At 39.5% G+C, this 19,229-nt stretch overlaps 1 protein-coding gene across 1 annotated transcript in view; it reads left to right on the plus strand.

Annotated features, from left to right (window-relative positions):
* Positions 1–19,229, plus strand: part of nrxn2b (neurexin 2b) — a 586,403-nt gene that overhangs the window by 279,240 nt on the left and 287,934 nt on the right. The window contains exons 14-15 of the mRNA XM_029525863.1: positions 10,699–10,872; positions 15,300–15,419. Coding sequence (XP_029381723.1) covers positions 10,699–10,872; positions 15,300–15,419 — 294 coding nt within the window. The remainder of the gene's footprint in view (positions 1–10,698; positions 10,873–15,299; positions 15,420–19,229) is intronic.

Genomic DNA, 19,229 nt, shown 5'->3' on the forward strand with positions numbered 1-19,229 from the left:
ATGTGTTTAAAGGGTAAAGGATTTTTTTTTTTATTTTTTTTTGCTGGAATTAATAAAATTATTATGAGAATGGGGACTGGAGCTGCTGAGGAAAAAGAAATTCTTTATACAAATTAACTACAAACATTGTAGGATATACAAAAAGAATTTACTACAGTGACTATAATTTAGTAAAAGGTGAAAAGGCCTCGATGCTAAAGCTAAAAGTCATATGAATAAGATAGACAGTCCAAAGCTAAAATTGACACTGAGCCAAGGGCATATGTATAGAGGTACACTACACAGAGGAGTGCTGTTGATACTCACCTCATGGACAGAACAAACCTCACAGCACAGGAAAAGGGTGTAGTAGTTCATGCAAAAGAAAAGCATTGCGACCCCCCACCACAGCTGCTTAACCCCTAACACTGGTACTTGGCTGCACTGAGAAAGAAAGAAATGAAAGCAAAAGAGAAGCCACAAACTCACAGTTGGTTTACAGAGATTACTCAACAAAAAGGCAACTAATGGGACACACTAATTAGACAAATGAACAAAAATAATACAAACAAGAAGTGGGAAAAACCACAGCAGGTTAACATTAAAAAGGGGGTCCCCATGCTGCGGCTTAAAATATTATTTTATATAAAAATTTAAATGTTATAATGAAGGGGGCTTAGCCAGAGAGAGAGCCTGAAGGCCCAGGAGGGTTATGTCGGTTGGCTCTGATTGGCTGGTGAAGAAACGAGGTCTGAGGCTGCGTTCGGTCCTGTAGGAGTTTCACTTTCCCTCAGCATTTTTTTTTTTTCTTTTCCTTTTTATCCATCCCTTGTCCTTCTCTGCCCCCTTACATTTTTCCACTCAGTTGGTGCTCTCTTTGTAAATGATGGGCCAGGTAGGTCTAGTGCTAGAATAGAGCAGTGTCTTTTATGCTTTTTTTTTTTTTCCCCCCCTCCTACTGACCTGTCTTATATTATAATTTACAACGACATTACTCAGGGCTTTGGCCATTTTTTCCACCCCTCGCTCCCCCATCTCCCACCTCTGCTTCCCCTCTAATCAAAAGTCACCGTCTTCACCAGACCGGGGATAGGGACAGCACTTGTTCTAAGTCTATCTGCGTGTTGTTGTCTGTACATGTGAAAGTGCGAACAGATTATGCTAAGACTCAACCAGTCAAATGAATTAGCCCAAAAAATGTACTAGCAACAGCGATTTTAATTAGAAACTAATTGATGTTGTGAGTCAGTTACATAGCAAAACCAGCAAAGACGAAAAACAAAACAAACCTGTGAAATGAAAGAATAATCAACAGACTAATCATCAATTAATTAGCACTAATGTGAATATAAAGTTTTTATATATAATATAAGTTTTAACTATCATGTTCATTCCTTGCAATCGTTGTGTTACAGAGCTGCTGCAGTGTCTTATAACTGTACACCTGATACAGTTATGCAAAAAGCAATTGCAATGGCATTCCATTTACTGCATCACACTGTGCTTGTGACTAGGAATTAGGAATTAGGAAGGAATTAGCCTGTTTGGTTCATTAGAAAAAGCATGTTTGTACATTCTACTGTGTGAGGAAGGTGAGAATGACAGTTAAATCCTCTCCTCCATCTTCCATAATGATGCTTTTATAACTTCTCTCCAGACAGAAAAAGCCTTTTCTTCAATAGGAACCAGGTAAAATATAGATGAAAATATAGACAAAATAAAAAAAAATGTGTTTTATAATAAAACAGTTCTGAAGTGTGAAATGTTGCTTTCACTCCAGCACCTCATTCAATTGTCGACTTATTTAGGCGAGAATGGGATTGACTTTGTACCCCCACATTAGTCATAAATCCCTCTGGCCTCATTTGCAGGCCTGGGCTCCCCTGGCAGTAGCATGACTAGTAATAGTATTCCATGATGAATGGGATATTGTCATTGGTGCATTTTTTCTTACACACACACACACACACACACACACACACACACACACACACACACACACACATCTGCACCTCTCTCCATAATCTCAGGAAGGCTAAACTTGGAAGAAAAAACCCTTCCCTTCCCCATTGTGAGAAATACAGAAGGAAGACCATCATGATGGTCCAGACCAAACAGAACATAAAACTGGAATAAATCGGATGTCACAAGATTTCAACCAACATTAGAGTAAAACTGTTATTGTATAGACGGTGAATAATAAAATAGCTGCTATGACACTGTGATTAACTAAAGTCACTTATTCAGTCAGATCAAAGCAGCTGAGGTTTAATATCTGAAACATTTCATCAATTTCATCACCCCCAACAGGTGTCACTTCATCAATTCAGCCAAAAACAATGAAAAGTAGGTTAGCAAAAGACTCATATAGTAACTCTGAACAACTGAACCCCACAGCCGCTTGAGATCTGGAAAGAGTAAGGTAAAGCAAAAAATGGGCTGCTCGAGATTAAAAAAAAAACAAAACAAAAAAAAACAAGAAGAAGAAGAACAGAGGATGATGTTGTAAGGAAGTGAAAGGGCAGGGACATTAAGACAAATATGGGGAAAATGGACACTAACATGAAGTGACTGAGCAGCGCGAGAGAAACTGAGGTGCTTAGAAAGAGGGAGCACAGCCAAGACAAAGCAAAAGGCCACAGAATATGGAGTGACATTTCATAGAGGGAGAACGGGAGCATGAACAAGTGTGATGATGCCTGTCTGTGTGACGATGCAATCAGTGAACATGGGCAGGTTTTAGGAGCTCTCATGCCAACTGCTTTGTCAATGAAACATCAGGGTGGCAGTTAAATGCTATATTCCTTTACTTTTAGCTTCAAAGTGATTACATTCGGTATTCTGAATAGTCTGTGCTATAGATTCCCATAAATGGAAATGATGGTTTAATAGAATCTTGTATATTTTTTTATACACCAGGTTAAGCCATAAATGGTGACAGAGCAGCAAAGAGACTCATCTTGACGGGGTCTGCTAGCTTAATAGCTAGCTTAATATGCAGCACATGAGATACACCAGACCAGGAACTGGGAGATGAACAAATCAAATAATAATGCTATGCTTGATGAATAGATAAACTTTGTCCGTCTACGTACTATAAGAGCAAGCAGGACAGTGATGATGAAGCTGTGCGAATACCGGTGACTTCCACTTTAATGTTCATTAACATCTTTACTGGCCATTGCGCACATTATGGCTTGGAACCCCTTAAAAATTTAATTTCTGCTTTGTATACACTTGAATGGGTTCTTGATACAATGCACAAGATGATGGTGTGTCGGGTGAACACATATCACAACTCCGAAGGTGGTTAAGAATGCCTGTAGCTCAGTTCCTGTGGCATTTCCAGATAGAGACTGACAAACTGGTGATAGCCAACCAACTGGACATAATGGTGCTGAGTGAACACTACAGAGTGAATTTCTGTAGAAATAGACACAAAATATATAAACATCAGGAAGAAGGAACACCAAAAGCTGGAAAATAAATCAAGGGCTGGACGAAGCAATAGAAATGCTGTGGAACATTAAGGCACATCCCTGTGGTGATGGGGACACTTGGGGGTTGTGACCCCAGAGCTAGCAGAGTGGTTAAGAGTTTTGTTTTTTTTTTTTCCATTGCTTTTTGCACATTGGTATACGTACTGAGCCATATGTAAATGCTCTGTACAGTATTGTTATTGATGAACAGCTGGGTCTTATAGCAGATAGGTCTTAAATCTTAGTTAGATCTATGAAATTGTTTGCTGCTCAGCAAACAATAACGAGTTGATTGCTAATCAATAGCAAGGGTCCCAACTGTTACTATGGTGATGTGCATTTGAAAGATCTATGTGCAATGATTCATTTGTTTCCATGTATTGACTGTCACGTCAAACACTGCTGTGCAAAAACATTAATCACCATGACAAACACAATAAAAACATTGCCTGCTTGGTTTCACGTTTAAGGTAGTAATTGCATGAAGAAGTCCGTCTGAACATTCAACTGGGTGATTGGTGGCTTGCTGCATTAATTGTAATGTGTTCAAACTAAACGCAGCCAGTAAATTCTGCTTCATTGCAGCTGTAGTATTTTCCCTCCTTGTCTCCGTTAGTCCTTTTTTCCCCCTCTCCTTTACATTGCTCCTGACACTGATAGAGTTTCGGCAAGTGGGAGAGAGAGACTGTGATAATGTAATAGCACCTGTATTTTCAATAAGAGTGAAAGCAAACACACCTGTCAGTGAAAACCTGTCACATCAGTGTCAAATAATTACAGCTTTAGCAGCCACGAGTTGTTTTTCATTGTGGGAAAACAAAAACATATTGCTATAAACTTGTTTTCACATTCACACATATCAGAGACAAAACACAACATAATTATACAGTTTGTAATTTAATATCACCAATTAATGCATAACTGGTGCCAACATTTATTCTTTGCGCCAATCGTCCTGTTGGTGTGATTTGCAGATCACGGCGTCTCTATTGTTAGCAATGACAGAGTCACTGCTTTGTATACTAACTATGTGTAATGACACAGCTTGCAGCATATTTTATATGTGCCTTTGCATATGTTTACCAACCACAGCAGAGTGATATTGTTAAATAAATGAAATGGAAATAGCACCCACAGAGGACCACTGAGGGTCCAAGGGTCCAACGCCAATGTGACGACAGGTGTGGCAGCTTATGTGATCACACCCCAATAGGATGTGTCTCTTATCAGCAACCATTCAATCTTTGTCAATTACAGAGACAGCGTGAGGGCGAAGCAACACAAAGATCTGAGGAAAAGAGAGTGAGGCCTCCAGAGAGAGAGAGGCAGACATTCTTAATAGAGCATTTAATGAAAGTTAATGGCCGGCTTTGTTCTCTCCAGGGAAGTGGTAAGAAGGAGTATTGTTTAGAGATGGGACAGGGCATTGGGCGCCTCTGGCCTATTCTCATTATCAAACCTCTTCTAATGATGGATATAAATAATGTATATTAAAGTATTGCAATATATGAGCTTCGACTACAGTGCCATCACTTCACTTGGGAGCCAATTACGGGCAAGTGTGAAATACAGGTCTTGCCCTGAGTTGACAAGGTGTACAGACTGAATAAAATTAATAGCATAAGACTGCTATTGGATTTAAATGCTACATGTCCCCCACCGCCAAAAAAAAAAAAAAGCTGAATTTTCCAAAATGAAAAGTCTTTTTTTTTCTGAAAGAAGCTGAAGCACTTAAGGCATCAAACGCTATTTGGATGTTAAAGTGGGAGTCAAAGGTTTCACAAACATGGAGTCTCACGTATCTCACAGATAATACAAAAAGTAAAATTTTGTGCACTGTGATGATTTCACTTGTCTGTGATGGCCAACGTAACGCCAACAGTGTAAACTTGCCAGGAATCAAGAAAATTACTAATTTCCGGACTATAAGCCGCCGCTTTTTTCACATGCTTTGAACCCTGCGGCTTAAACAATGTTGCGGCTAATTTATGGATTTTAACGGGTAACAAGCTTCATGCCGCCAATACATTTAGTGTCACATCAGACCAATGAAATTACCAAACAGGTCACAGTGGACCAATGAAATTGTTCGAATTAAAATAAACACACCCACTCTAATTTCTTCAGATCAGTCATTTATTTTGCTCTTCATGCACACACCCTTATCATGGAAAACACACTTAAGTAATGCATATGATGCAGCTTTCAAGTTAAAGAATATCGATCTGGCGAAAAGGCAAAATCTTTCTGTGCAAAATATTTCCTGCCATATGCCACTTCCTCCCATATTTCCGACACCTGCGGCTTATAAACAAGCGCGGTCTATATATGCACAAAACTGTTTTTCTCTTTAAATTTAGTGGGTGCAGCTTATATTCAGGTGTGCTCAATAGTCCGGAAATTATGGCAATTCTCTTCAGTCAGTGCTCCTTTGATATAAATCAAATAAGTTATGGATGGCTGTCATGGGTCTTAAGGTCACCTAGCCATCTCTGGGATGAGTTTGGATCAGCAAAAATGGATTTATAAGGTTTTCAAAGCACGGAAGACAAATGAAACAATCATCACAAAGATCTATATTTCACTTTAAAACTGCCCAAAAAGCCACATTGTGAAGTGTAAATGCTATGTCAGTGTGCTCATCTAGATTGTACTGTCAGAGGCTCGCCAGGGCCCTGTATCATGGCATCCCAATATCTCCCCACTGGCCCCTGAGAGGTCATTATGGTAACCGTAGAGATGTGGAGGTGGTGGTCGCTGACGATGTCTGGGAGGCTGTAATTGGCCCCATCTTTTGAGTTACTCTGAGCTCTTCGGCAGCACAAACATCCATCAGTGCCAGGCCAGCAGAGCCAGAGCAAGACACAGACTCTGGCTGGAGGAAAAATGTTTACTCATCTGTCTAACCTGCCCAAACTTTCCCAAAGACCTCAAGCTTTTATCATGGATCTAACTATATAAATAGCAAGAAAACAACTTGAGGCTGGGTCAAACGTTTATGGATGAGCTTTCTCTTTTTTTTGGAAACTAAATTATACTCAAACACAAGTGCAGGTAGAGAGATTCTGTGACAGTAACTGTACGAGCAACACTTGCACTTAAAGAAACATCCCCAGACTTTAGTTAAACTGCTATGAGGACTATTTTATTAAACATGGTTTTCCCATATAACCCCAAGCACCCCTATTTCCTCATTGAGAAACTATGAATTGGACCCGGAACCCCAGGATGGTCAGAATGGTACATGCAGTCAGCATTTTTTTTCATTTCTTTGTATTGTTTGTTACCTTATGGTTTAAAGTGCTAAAGGTTGTGTTAAACCAGATACCATACAAATTTAATTGGATAATAAAGCTAAATTCTATCACATATCTGTTTATATTAGCATGCTTAGCATGCTAATATAAACAGTAAAAGCATTTACCATTAAAGCAAAGCTCTGACGGTCAAAGCTCCACAACTTGAGTTGGAAAACCACAGACCTGCACAGAATTCACATAGTTGTCACATATACATTAACAGCGCACTATCCCAAAATGTGAATTTTTCTTTCATTTGTTTATGTGTCTTTATTTTAGTTCTTCTCCAGAATATATGATTATTGTTTTATTCGTAGCAATTTCCCTACACACCTACAGTACAGGCCAAAAGTTTGGACACACCTTCTCGTTCAAATGAATAGGAAAGTGTGTCCAAACCTTTGGCTTGTACTGTATGTGTAGGGGCATGACATGTTTTATTTGTTATTTTGTAACAAATATCACACAATAAAAACTCCCTCAATCTAGTGTATTATAACATAACAATGATCATTGGATGGTAAAAATCTGTCACGTTTTTGATTTTTGGTTGTTTTTTAACCGGTGCCTAATGAGATACTATGAACTCAGAAATAGTTCATATGCAAAAAGAAAAAATCTGTAGCAAGATGCACAACTTGTATTCACTGTTCACTGCTTGACTTGTGTCTTTCACACCGACATTGTGAATTTGACACAAGATAACTTGGCTGCTAACAGCTTAAGATGTAAGGAAGTGAAGCAGCTCTAGCAACACTGCTGTCATGTCACCTGCAAAGCTGTGATGTCTCTCACTTGTTTAGTTGCTTTGGTAAAAAGCATTTGCCAGTGAATGTCACTGTTATACTTGTAATGTTTGCTGTGTAGAACAAAATCACTGTGGCCCAAATGGACAAAGAATCACGACTTAACAGAAAGAAATCTGTAATTTAAGTTAAAGTGATCAATTCTACAGTTGGGGCCCACTTCTCTAAGTGAGAATGTGTCTCTGTTGTATATTTATTTCACCTCTCTCGTCTTTGCTCCATTGGAAGGAAACAAAACTTGCATAGCTGATTTTTTTTTTACAGCACACAGCCTTCCCTCCATGCTTGTCTGCTCTGGTTATTCAGTCAGCCAGTGAAATCTTTCAAATGTGCTGTTCACTTCTGCAAGAAATTCACAGTTTGCTCTTTTGAGATTAACTCCATACTGATAATTTCATATTTGCTAAATGGTTCTTACAGCTGCGATTCCAGGACATCAGTCAGTCAGACAGCCAATGAATTTATTGTATTGATTATAATGCCCTGGAGCCACGGCTGGGAAATATGAAGTGTCAAGTACTCATTAATTCTAGAGAGAATTTGGCAAACATCATTGACTCATTCCATTAGACAAAGTCCACATATAATTGACCTCATGGCTCATTGCATTGCAGGCTGTGAAAGTTGAGAGTTCTGGTTTTCAGCTGTAGTATTTTTTGTGTTTTTTGTTGTTGTTGTTGTTTTGGAGTTGGAAGGCTCTGTTTTTTTAAGGGTTCTATCTTTGTCACAGGATATCGTTCCTCCGTGAAAGGTTTTTCTGGATTTTCATTTTATGCCTACTTAAAGATAAAGCGTAAAGTAGGAGTTCTGATGATGAGAAATGCCTGAAGCATTTCAAACCGTGTTTATTCATATGCACTTACATCAAAGGCCTCTTTGTGTTTTTCATAATTTCACTTGGCATTTTTTGCACAACTCTACAGAAGAGAGGGCTCAGAAAAGAAAGGGGGAAATAATTGGGCTTAAAAGTGAAGAGATATTTCCTTTTATGTTGTAATGTAAAGAGACCATAATTGTTCTTGAGCTCTGAGATATCCCAAAACTCTTATCATCTTATCGTCTCATGGAGGATTTGTGAAGTCCACTTCCTTCATAAGAGCGTTCCCTTGTTTATATTCGGCTCTTCTCTCAGAGGAGGACAGTGCAGTGTACTGGTAGGAGGTTGGGATAAACTGCAGGCATCAAATGTGTTCCAATGCTTGAGCCTTAATCCGGCACAATCTATGTAGGTAAACCGAATGCTACCTGTTCGGATCACATTATTGACAATACACGTTCTTGACATCTGACAACAAGCAGTTTGTCACGTCTCACAGGCACGTCTCAAACATTTTCAATGCTTGGTTTTAAAATGTCAGCTCACCGTCTCTCTACGCCTATACTGTTTACTCCTACCTGTGTCTGGTATTATTACTCAAAATCGCAATGGATTGGCGACACGCAATGTTGTGTTGGTACATTCTGTGATTCTCACAGACGCCACGAAAGGATCACCGAAAAGCTCTGTTCGTATGTAATGGCAGTAGCACTGCGTGGAAACATTTTATTTGAGCAAGGAAGGCGAAACGAAAGCAAAACAGGCACAGATGGTTCAATGTGCTGCACAGTATCGGTACGTTATAAAGTGTGATCTCAGCCTCGCTCCCTTATTGATCCAAACTATTTCCCAAATGAAAATTGATGGGAATTCACACTTTATGCGCTTGAAAGTGTGTCCCAATCAAAACACAGGTACACCTTGCTACTAAAAGGTTGCTTCAGAACTGCCTTAATTCTTCGTGGCATATTTTCAACAAAGTCTTGGAAACGTTCCTCAGAAGATGGCTACAGCGTGGTCATAAAGGGAGGGACATGGTCAGCAACAATACTCAGGTAGGCTGCGGCGTTGCTCAATTGGTACTAAGAAACCCAAAGTGTGCCAAAAAAATATCCCCCACACCATTACACCACCACCACCAGCCTGACCTGCTGATACAAGACAAGATGGAGTCATGCTTTCATGTTGTTTATGCCAAATTCTGACCCTACCATCTGAATGTCACAGCTGAAATCAAGACTCATCAGACCAGGCAACATTTTACGAATCTTCTATTGTCCGACTTTGGTGAGCCTGTGAGAATTGCAGCCTCACTTTCCTGTTCTTAGCTGAGAGGAATGGTCTTTTGCTGCTTTAGCCCATCTTCTACAAGGTTTGCCGTGTTGTGTGTTCAGAGATGGCATTCTGCATTCCTTGGTTGTCACAAGTAGTTATTTGAGTTACTGTTGCCTTTCGATCATCTCAAACCAGTCTGCCCATTCTCCTGTGACCTCTCACATCAAAGAGGCATTTTTGTCCACACAACTGCCACTCATTGCATATTTTCTCTTTTTTGGGACCATTCTCTGTAAACCCTAGAGATGGTAGTGCATGAAAATCCCAGTAGATCAGCAGTTTCTGAAATACTCCATGTGGCCATATGATTGGCTGATTAGCTATTTGTGTTCACATGCAATTAAACAAGTGTACCTAATAAAGTGGCTGGTGAGTGTTTTATGATTTATGCCACCGCCATGTCATCATACAATGCTTTAATGATGCATTAAGCAAAACCATCCACTCATTTAATAGCAGCATGGAGAAGTTGAAGCAAAAGGTGTTGAATCCCACTAGTTAGAATTCACTTCAAAGAGAATTCAGCTCTGTGCGTTTTCTTTCTTTTGCAGAATTTCTCACAAGGGAAATTTTTGTAGGGTTACAGTTATGAAAACATTGCATTTACACATTGAGGTGTCCACACTACCTTGTATGATAGAAAAAAAAAGAGATTTTTGTCGACAAATTCTTTCTATTCCCAGCACTTCTTAAAATCAAAGCTTTTTATAAGAAAAATGCCTCCAAGCATTTAAAATTCACTTCCACATTGAGTGGTGCTGTATATAAAGATGTCATAGTAAATGTAAACTGTCTATTGTTAGTAGAATGTTTGAATTATTGATTGAAATATTTATTTACTGACAAAAAATTTGTTTCACAGTAATCACCCACTTGTATTTTATGCTGAAATTATGAATTAAAATGGTGATTGAATTCCAAACTTTGAGAAATGTAACCCTTTTCTCAAACATGGTTTCTGTGTGTGTGCTCGTATTTTACAGGGGAGCTGTACATCGGTGGCGTGACGAAGAACATGTACAGCAATCTGCCCAAGCTGATCGCGTCCCGGGATGGGTACCAGGGCTGTCTGGCCTCCGTGGATCTGAATGGGAGACTCCCCGACCTGATCGCAGATGCCCTCCACAGGGTGGGTCAGGTGGAACGAGGCTGCGATGGTGAGTCAGCAGGCTGACTGCATACAAAAAGGATCTTTCCACATATGTCGCTTAAGACCTGATATGTGTTTTGTGAAGAGTGTTTTGCCATAGTCCCCTAATTACCGAGGGCATTTATTTCATGTTCAAAATAAACAGTCAATCAGCTGTTGGTTCTCTTCGCAAATCAACAGGGGAAGTTAAATAGAATTGATTTCAATGACTTGACTATGATCCAGTACTGTTCTTATTAGTGACTTTGTTTTTCTTTTTACAACTTTACAATGATTTTCCCATCAAGGATAGCTCAGTTTTTCACACATTATTTATTTTACACAATGTAATTGCAGTCTGTCAATTAGAAATGAAAATGAAAACAAGCCATTTTTTGATTGCTGTGTTCAGAAGCCGACAATATGGTGTGGTAATTCTTCCTTAAAAGAACCTTCCTCTCGAGTAATTTTAGCAAAGTACAAAAGGATTTTTTTTTTGTTTTGTCTGGCAATATGCAACATTTTTTGAGTGTTTTAAATAACCACTTTTTGTGTTTTTACTTACATCCATAAATTGGATCCATTCCTTCCTCTGGCCTGATTACACAGAGGACTGCTACCTACACAGGCACACCACTGCGGCAACCTGGGGCATTTCTCTGTGGCTCCAAAGAACTCTGCCCACTTTCTTACAGCTGTGGGCAATCCTTACAATCTATGCTCTTGTCCTCAGTCCGTCCTCTTTATTGTCCCATTAAAACCACATGAAGGAGGAATCTCCCTACTCCCGTGTTATTGTCTAATATCAGTGGCTCTTACCTCCCCAGTCTTGCATTTGTTTTGTTGTTTACGTCTGCGATGTTTGGTTCACTACTGCTCTGTACTGCTCCAGTTTCAAGCAGTTAATCCTCAATACAACAGTGGATTTCTGATATAGCATTTCCCCTTCCCCAACCACTTTGCCCCCCCCCCATCTGACTCCTACCACCATGTCTCAATGCCAAGTGTTGGAGAGCACAGACTTGATTTCCCTGAGGACCATGCTAGCCGACTTGATGCGGCACTGATCCAACAATTTTTTTTTCTCCCCCACCTCGATCCCTAACACTACCACTTCTGCCAGCCGGCCTTATTACCTGCCTACAGTTATACACGGCAATTATTTGGCTCCAAACACAGTTTAAAACTGCATTAAACTTTCAGATGGACTCCTGTAGGCTCCTGAAATGGATGCTAATATAAGTTAATGATTGAATATGCCAAGGACCCAAGCTGAGCTTGTAATTTAGCTATTATAGAAAGATGGAACTTTCTGACAAATAATAACATACCCAGACCTGACGCTGTTGCATATCCTATACCCTTGTCCATATTACAGGAATGCAGCAAAAAGAATTATGACTAATCATCTCATATGACTATAATATGATTCAGAATATTATTCTTTTCCATATTGGACAGAACCTAAATGCTGATACCAAATCAGCTGCATTTAATAGGTTTCCAATATGGATTGATCTTCTCAAACAGCAACTGTTGAGACGCACTCCCCGATTCTCTGCACTCTTGCAAAATGTGGCACTGCCCTGCACATAGATCACTGCCAACACCACTGACCGACTTCGTTCTGAGGTCATTGTTAGCTCGTAAAGTGGGAATACGTAGTGGTCATAGGTGGCTGCTGGTTCAGTCCCTCCAGACCCGAGGCCAGACAGAGGCCAGAACATTGAGCTTGTTCCCGATGCTCTCTACTGAGTCAGCAGATCATTATAGAGAACAAGGAGGAAAGGAGACCGAGAGGACTAAAAAACTCACTGAAACAAACTATAGAAATAAAATAACCCAGCATTAGACTTTAAAGAAGTCGATGCATGGACATTTTTTAATATTACTAACAAAGTAAAATTTTCAATATAAATCAAAATATGTTTACTGAAAACACATTTCTGTCTCAAACAGTCAGATTGAGCAGCGCCATCCACTTCCACCACAAAGGATGATGTGAAAATATATTTAGTTTGATGTTCATAGACCAAGTAAAATTAAATGCAACTGTCAGTGTCATTTTGACAGAAAAAAAATGTATGCAAAAGTTAAACAAATTAAATTAAACGACTAAGTTCTTGTCAAATCAGCAAAATCATTTCTATAATCAATCTTTTACCTAGATTTAGGCTTTAACCTTTGCAAACTACAATTTAAGTTTCAGCTTTATTGAGCTTGTTTGTGCTTTGTACATAATTTTCTAAATTGAAATTGATGTCCAATAAGTTGATGTAGGACGTTGGTGTGCAATAAGAACAATTTCAAACCATATGGAGGTTGGACGTTGTTATAAAACAAAAATAAATGTGGTAAATGTTAGTATGGTAAAAAAAAAATATATATTAAACAGAAAAATATCCCAAGCTAAATTCATGATTGTTTTAGGCTGAAAAAACAAGTCGGGAGCTGTGGTGTAAACCTCATTTTGAACATATTGTAAAAGGTTAAAATCTCAATTTGAGCACTCCAGCCTGCACCAGATGTTACAGTCCTTAACCAGCTGTTAGTCACAGACCCAGGTGACAGCACCTAAGAAGCTTAGCAGGCTGGTGTTCACTTTGGCATCCCACACACTGCCCAGATTGTTCACATTTTTTCCTCAACATTTGGAGCAAAGATGGCAGATGGAGTTTTATGCTCCAACAAACCCGAGGCAGCACATAGAAGTTTCTCTGGTAGCAATGGAGAGGTAGGCTTTGGTTGATCAGGAGTTGAAGGGAAGAGTGAGAAAGTGATTACATGACTTGGTTATTAATTATGACAATGTGCTTAATTAGCTCCTCGAGGGAACCCTTTATTAGTGAGTAATCAATGGGGCAATAAGGTGGTTAGCAGCTACTAGCAGAACAAGCTGATGAAAAAGAAATAACATTCAATTTGCGTGGACATTTTGGAGTTCATGTATTGGCATTTTTGTAATTTATTTTACTGCTTGTTTCATTATTTATTTTGAAATGGTTTGAGTCCGATGTCTTAATTGGGTCGTTTTCAAATGGAACAGTGAGATGTCTGTTTGTCTACGCAGAAACAAGTTTGTCTGGCACTGAACCATTGTGTTTGTGTTTAATTGAGACCTTCATGAGAATCTCCGAAAGGAGACCCCCAACAGCCACCAGTCCAACTTCCTTCCTGATATCACTGCATCCGAGTTGAATACGAACTTTCCTTCCGATTTTGAGGGAGACCTCACAACGCCTTCTTTCTTTTCAATGAGTAGTATTTGCTTCAAATAGTCAAGCGCAATCAGACTCAACTAAGCGAACACAGTCATACATTTTCTATATTACATGATGATCCCCAGTGGATCAGCTGCATGGAGAAACATGGAGAAAATGTGAGATTTTCAGGCAGCCTGTCTGTACCTATCTGAGTAAGTGGCTGGAGTTCCACAGAGAAATCACAACGGTGGAGTTTCTAATTGGCAATTTAAATGTCTTCAGCCATCCATGACCATGGGAGGGAATGACAGGACCCCCCCCCGACATACCCAAACACACACACACACGCACACACAAACATAGAGATGCTAAACTGCAGCTATCTCGACCAACACTCATTTCCAATGCAAATTTGCCCCCTAGTCGGCCGATTACTCCAGGTTTCAACCTTGAATTAACGTCAGATTTAATCTGAACACATTTCTAAGCAACCTTAATGAAATCACTTTAGTCTTTCATGGATGAGCTCCTGCTGTATTTGGTTCCAGTCACCGACAGTTTCAATGCAAGTCGTAGATAATTGTGGTGTATCTATTCCTTTATGCATTTCACTCAAGTAAATAATGCTTCAAGAATCACTGTGAGCCATCATTTCATCTTAAACTGAGTAACTTTTTTTAAATGGTAAAAAACTCTTAAAGAGAAACAAAGCAGCAATACAGATACTGTATAGAAACTAATGAGCTTCATATAGGTAGCAATTGCTTATTAACACATTTTGCAGACACAGAAGAGCACGGGCGTTGCATTATAGTCTCCTTTTATTTATTTATTTTTCCTCCAAATCCAAGCTTTAATACTGTATTAATGTCACTAAAGCTGCTGAAGGTGGTGATTTTCACTGGGTTAAGTGCTGATGGAAAAATTTTGCAAAAAACAGCTCGACTGTTATGACGAGGCTTCTACTAAATTTCATTGCTAGGTATAATAGTTGTCTCCGAAAAAGATCGCGTCTGCTTAGTATTATATTGCCATGTGTTATCAGGCGGTAAACTTATGATTAAACTTACTCTAAACAAATTGAAATGTTGCAGTACAACATGTTTCTTTCTGGGTCAGCTGAAAATGCTATTACAAAAAAAATATATATAAAATTAAAACATATATATATATATATATATATATATATATATATATATATGTGTGTGTGTGTATTTTATTTATTTATTTTTTTTTTTGGTCACGCCCTTAGGACCCAGTACCACCTGTACGGAGGAGTCCTGCTACCATCAGGGGGTGTGTCTCCAGCAGTGGGAGGGCTTCACCTGCGACTGCACCATGACGTCCTATGGTGGCTCATTTTGCAATGACCGTAAGTGAAGACTCTTTCGTTGCTGTGATTTCAGTATGTGTGGTTTGCATGAATGGTGTTTGTAGGTGAAAAGCTGGACAAGTCACTCCAGTTCCAGTGAAGGGCTAGTGCCTGGGTGCTTAGCTTAGTTAACTTGGCTTACAGTTTTGTAATTGATGCCCCCCCTAACTGTAAATACTGTCCTGTCCTTATCCATGTGTTGATCTAACTTTGTAGTTCACTGTTTTTGCAATACGCCACTGTTGTATTCAAGTCATGTTAGCGTCATGTTGTCGAGAGCCATCCAGAAGGCACCTCACATTGCACTTCTCACGGTCCTCAGTAGCACTCACATAAAGTTTGAAGTCAAGTGTATAAATTCAACAGAAAGAAAGAAAGACTGAAATACTTACAGGTTGATTACAATGATCAATTCATCAGCGCAATTTCAGTCAACTAATTCCACCTTAATCATGTTGCTTTGGTAGCCATCATCGGTGCTTCCAGCTTACTCCCAGTAAAGTGCTCATTTACAGCTCTTTTGGAGACCGATTGTTTGAATATTCAGGCTCTAATTTAGTGGAAATGAGATGTGTTTCTTTTTAACAGCCTTAATTTGTCATTGAAGTTGATAAGATGGTTGCATTTTTATATACATAAATACCTTGCCTTGTGCGGTTTTAACAGCATCACATTAGCGCTTTGCAGGTCTTCTGCCTCTGCCTCATCACCGAAAATTCTTTTGTCGTTTGATTAAAAACCCGACGACATGTCACTACTGGCAAGTCAACTGTCAAAACCACTTCTAATGCTCCAATTGCTCACAGGATATTCATAGTAACAACTAAAATTGTACAGCCCAAGCCACTGTGAGATTGGGTCCCCGGTTTCAAGGCTTTGCTAACACATGCTGTGAGGTGAAATTATGATTCAAGTCCTGTGTGCCTGCCATGCGGCTGGCAGGAAGGGAGAGGCGTAATTTACGGACATAGGGAAAAATGTTTTTGTTGTGAAGGTGTTTGCTTTATTGGTTTTAAATGCCTCCTTCTTAGGCTAAGTATTTCTTCATATATAGCAACAGTTATAGCTCATAAGTGTTGCACCTGTTTGCTCTGGTTTGAATCAGCCACATATTCACCGTTTAGCTTCCTGAAATTGAAGAGCATCATGACTTCATGTCATGCAGATGTAGCTGAAATGACCTGTAACGCATATTTATACAACAAAACACGAGGTGTGATCAACTCACTGAAACCACTCTGGGTATTGTCGCACAGTGTTGTCTAAAGCACATTTTTTGCAGTGTTTACAAAACAACTTGGTCAGATAGAGCATGTGTACAATTAGCATGCAGCACTTCTCCCGGGCTTGATTTAAACAGGGGCAGAGGCAGGGTGACAGGCTAATAGACTTGTTTGCATAAGTCTTTGTTTGCTTATTAAGTGGTGGGTGCAGAGTTAAGCTGTCTCACCCTTACCTTCTTCTCTGTCTTTTTTTTTTTTCACGCACCCAATGTTTTTAATGTTGTTGTAATGGAGTTTATCTTTGATTGTTGTCTGCTGCTGCCGTTGATACGTCTTTATGTTCGCGAGACACAATATGACTTAGTATGACAGTAAGTGGCTGATTAGCCAGGCTCCTGGAAGACTTGAGCACGAGGAAGGCGATAATAATTGCTCTGTAAGCATGACAGCCCTCGTCGAGATAAGCTGTAAGATCCCTCGCTCCTCAAGAGGGGAGAGAAAATGAAGACCAAGAGAGGAGAGTGCAGAGGTGCTGATTCCTGAAGCGGATTTCCTATATTTTCCCTTCCCTCTGTTGAGTATCCGCGGTTTTGCTGCGCTGATTACAAAGATGACAGGTAGAAGTTTCGGGCACCAGGAAGTGATCCTTAGGAGATGTGTGTCTGGATTGTATGGCTGTGTTGAGTGGAGGAAAGGACCTCACTGGCAGCCTGATCAAATGTAATGCATAACTACAGGAGAACATAGAAGCACAACTGTCAGCCTGGGCTACAGGCACAGTCGCTTCCAAATGAGCATCAACACTGACAATGACATATTATCCATTTTTGTTTTTGAACATAAATCACCAGTGGTATGGTTTTGATGGGCTGCTAGCTGAAGTTCACTCTTCTCTTCTCTGTGTTGTGTTTTTCTTCTGCTATGTTTTCTTGGTGAGGGGCTGCCATACTACAGTATCACACATCTGCAGCACCTGAGAGGAGAGCCAGCATCTCTAACTTCTAAATGACACATTTGTGGAGCTTTCATGCCAACATGAGACTGCAGAGGCAACATTCATGCACAATTTAGGTGTAAATTTGACTTGATTGAAGAAAAAAAATGCTGCAAGTTAATGTGTATGTCTCCAAATGTGTTATACAACAGTGTGTCAGCTTCTTACACAGTGTGCATGCTTTGCAGGAGCTGGTTTTCATTGCCCCATGTTGCTTCCTTCCTCACAGCAGCTGCACTTTTTCAGACTCGCCCTCCCAGCCTCATTTCCACCAGCTCGAAATGCTTGAAAGTCACATGTCATACCTTGACCTTGAGAGGCCGCTCTGACTTGAAAGCTTCTTCTCATCGTGCTTTCTTCCCTCTCTTCTGTACTTCTTGTCATTCAGGCAGCTTTCTATCTTTTTATCAAAATTTTTTAAACGAATCAACGCTTATCAGAACCACTCAGCCTTCAGGGAATTGTTTCCTTGAGCCTGCTTTGAAAACAAAGGTAGGACTTATTACATCATTTGCCATTTTTTTAAGCAAATTGTTGAGAAACTGATGTTTCAGGCCGATGGACAAAGTAAAAGCACTTTCCTCCTGTTTACTGTCATGTGCCCTTGAATTGTCTTCTGCATCTCTGAAATGGAAAGCTTTGAAATGCTTAATTCCTGTTTTATCTAGAGTTTTTTTTTTTTTTTTTCTTTTTGTAGCCACATGAATCAAAAAACATAGATCCTACTCATATCTGCATAAACAGATATATGTGATGCATCTCTTTGTACTTTTATATAAAGGGTATGGATGGTTGTCACCAAAGGGAATTATGGGTAGACATCGGGACACTAAAGTGACACATGGATATTTTACTTCCATTTAATCACACTCTTTATATCTGTCACTCAGCAGGCATCCACACTTTGACAGATATATATCATATATACATACACACACAAGTAGTACTTTGTATTGTTTCTTGCATATGTATATATATATGCATTTTCCTATTGAACAAAAGAGATGTTGAATTTTTTTTTTTCCTCTTCAAAAAAGAACCATTCAATCTGAACCACCTTTTCATTTTCCTTGGGAATTAAAAAAAGCACAATTATTCTCATTCAGAATTCACGCATGCTTCTGGATTTTCATCCTCAGCAGCAAATGGGGCATCTTAGTGGGTGTGCATGCATGTGGGTGTTTGAAAACTACCCTGGTAAATAGAGCCAAGTCAAGCTTCCCGTGGTAAACATTGTTCAATGGTAAAAAGCTTAAGTCTAATTTCCTCAGTTTAAGTCCACAGTCATTTGTTTCACTAGGTGTGGAAAGGTTGTCAAAATTATGCACTGCGGCTATTTATGAAAGCAGATTCAAGCTTGAATGGAGGGGGTACGTGAAACACACAAACACACACACTCGCTCTCACCTATACACACGGAAAGTATGCCATTGTGCAGCATTTCTGAGCATCGATCTTTCATCGCAGATAAACTGAAGTCATTTCTCTATTGGATTTTTATTAGCCGTTGGACATCAGCCAGTTATGTTTGCTACCTGAGAAATGACGGAGGCATCCCAGCTAAACAAATCAACCCTTATTCATTTTTTAACT

Source organism: Echeneis naucrates, chromosome 18, assembly GCF_900963305.1.
Source record: "Echeneis naucrates chromosome 18, fEcheNa1.1, whole genome shotgun sequence".
NCBI lineage: Eukaryota > Metazoa > Chordata > Actinopteri > Carangiformes > Echeneidae > Echeneis > Echeneis naucrates.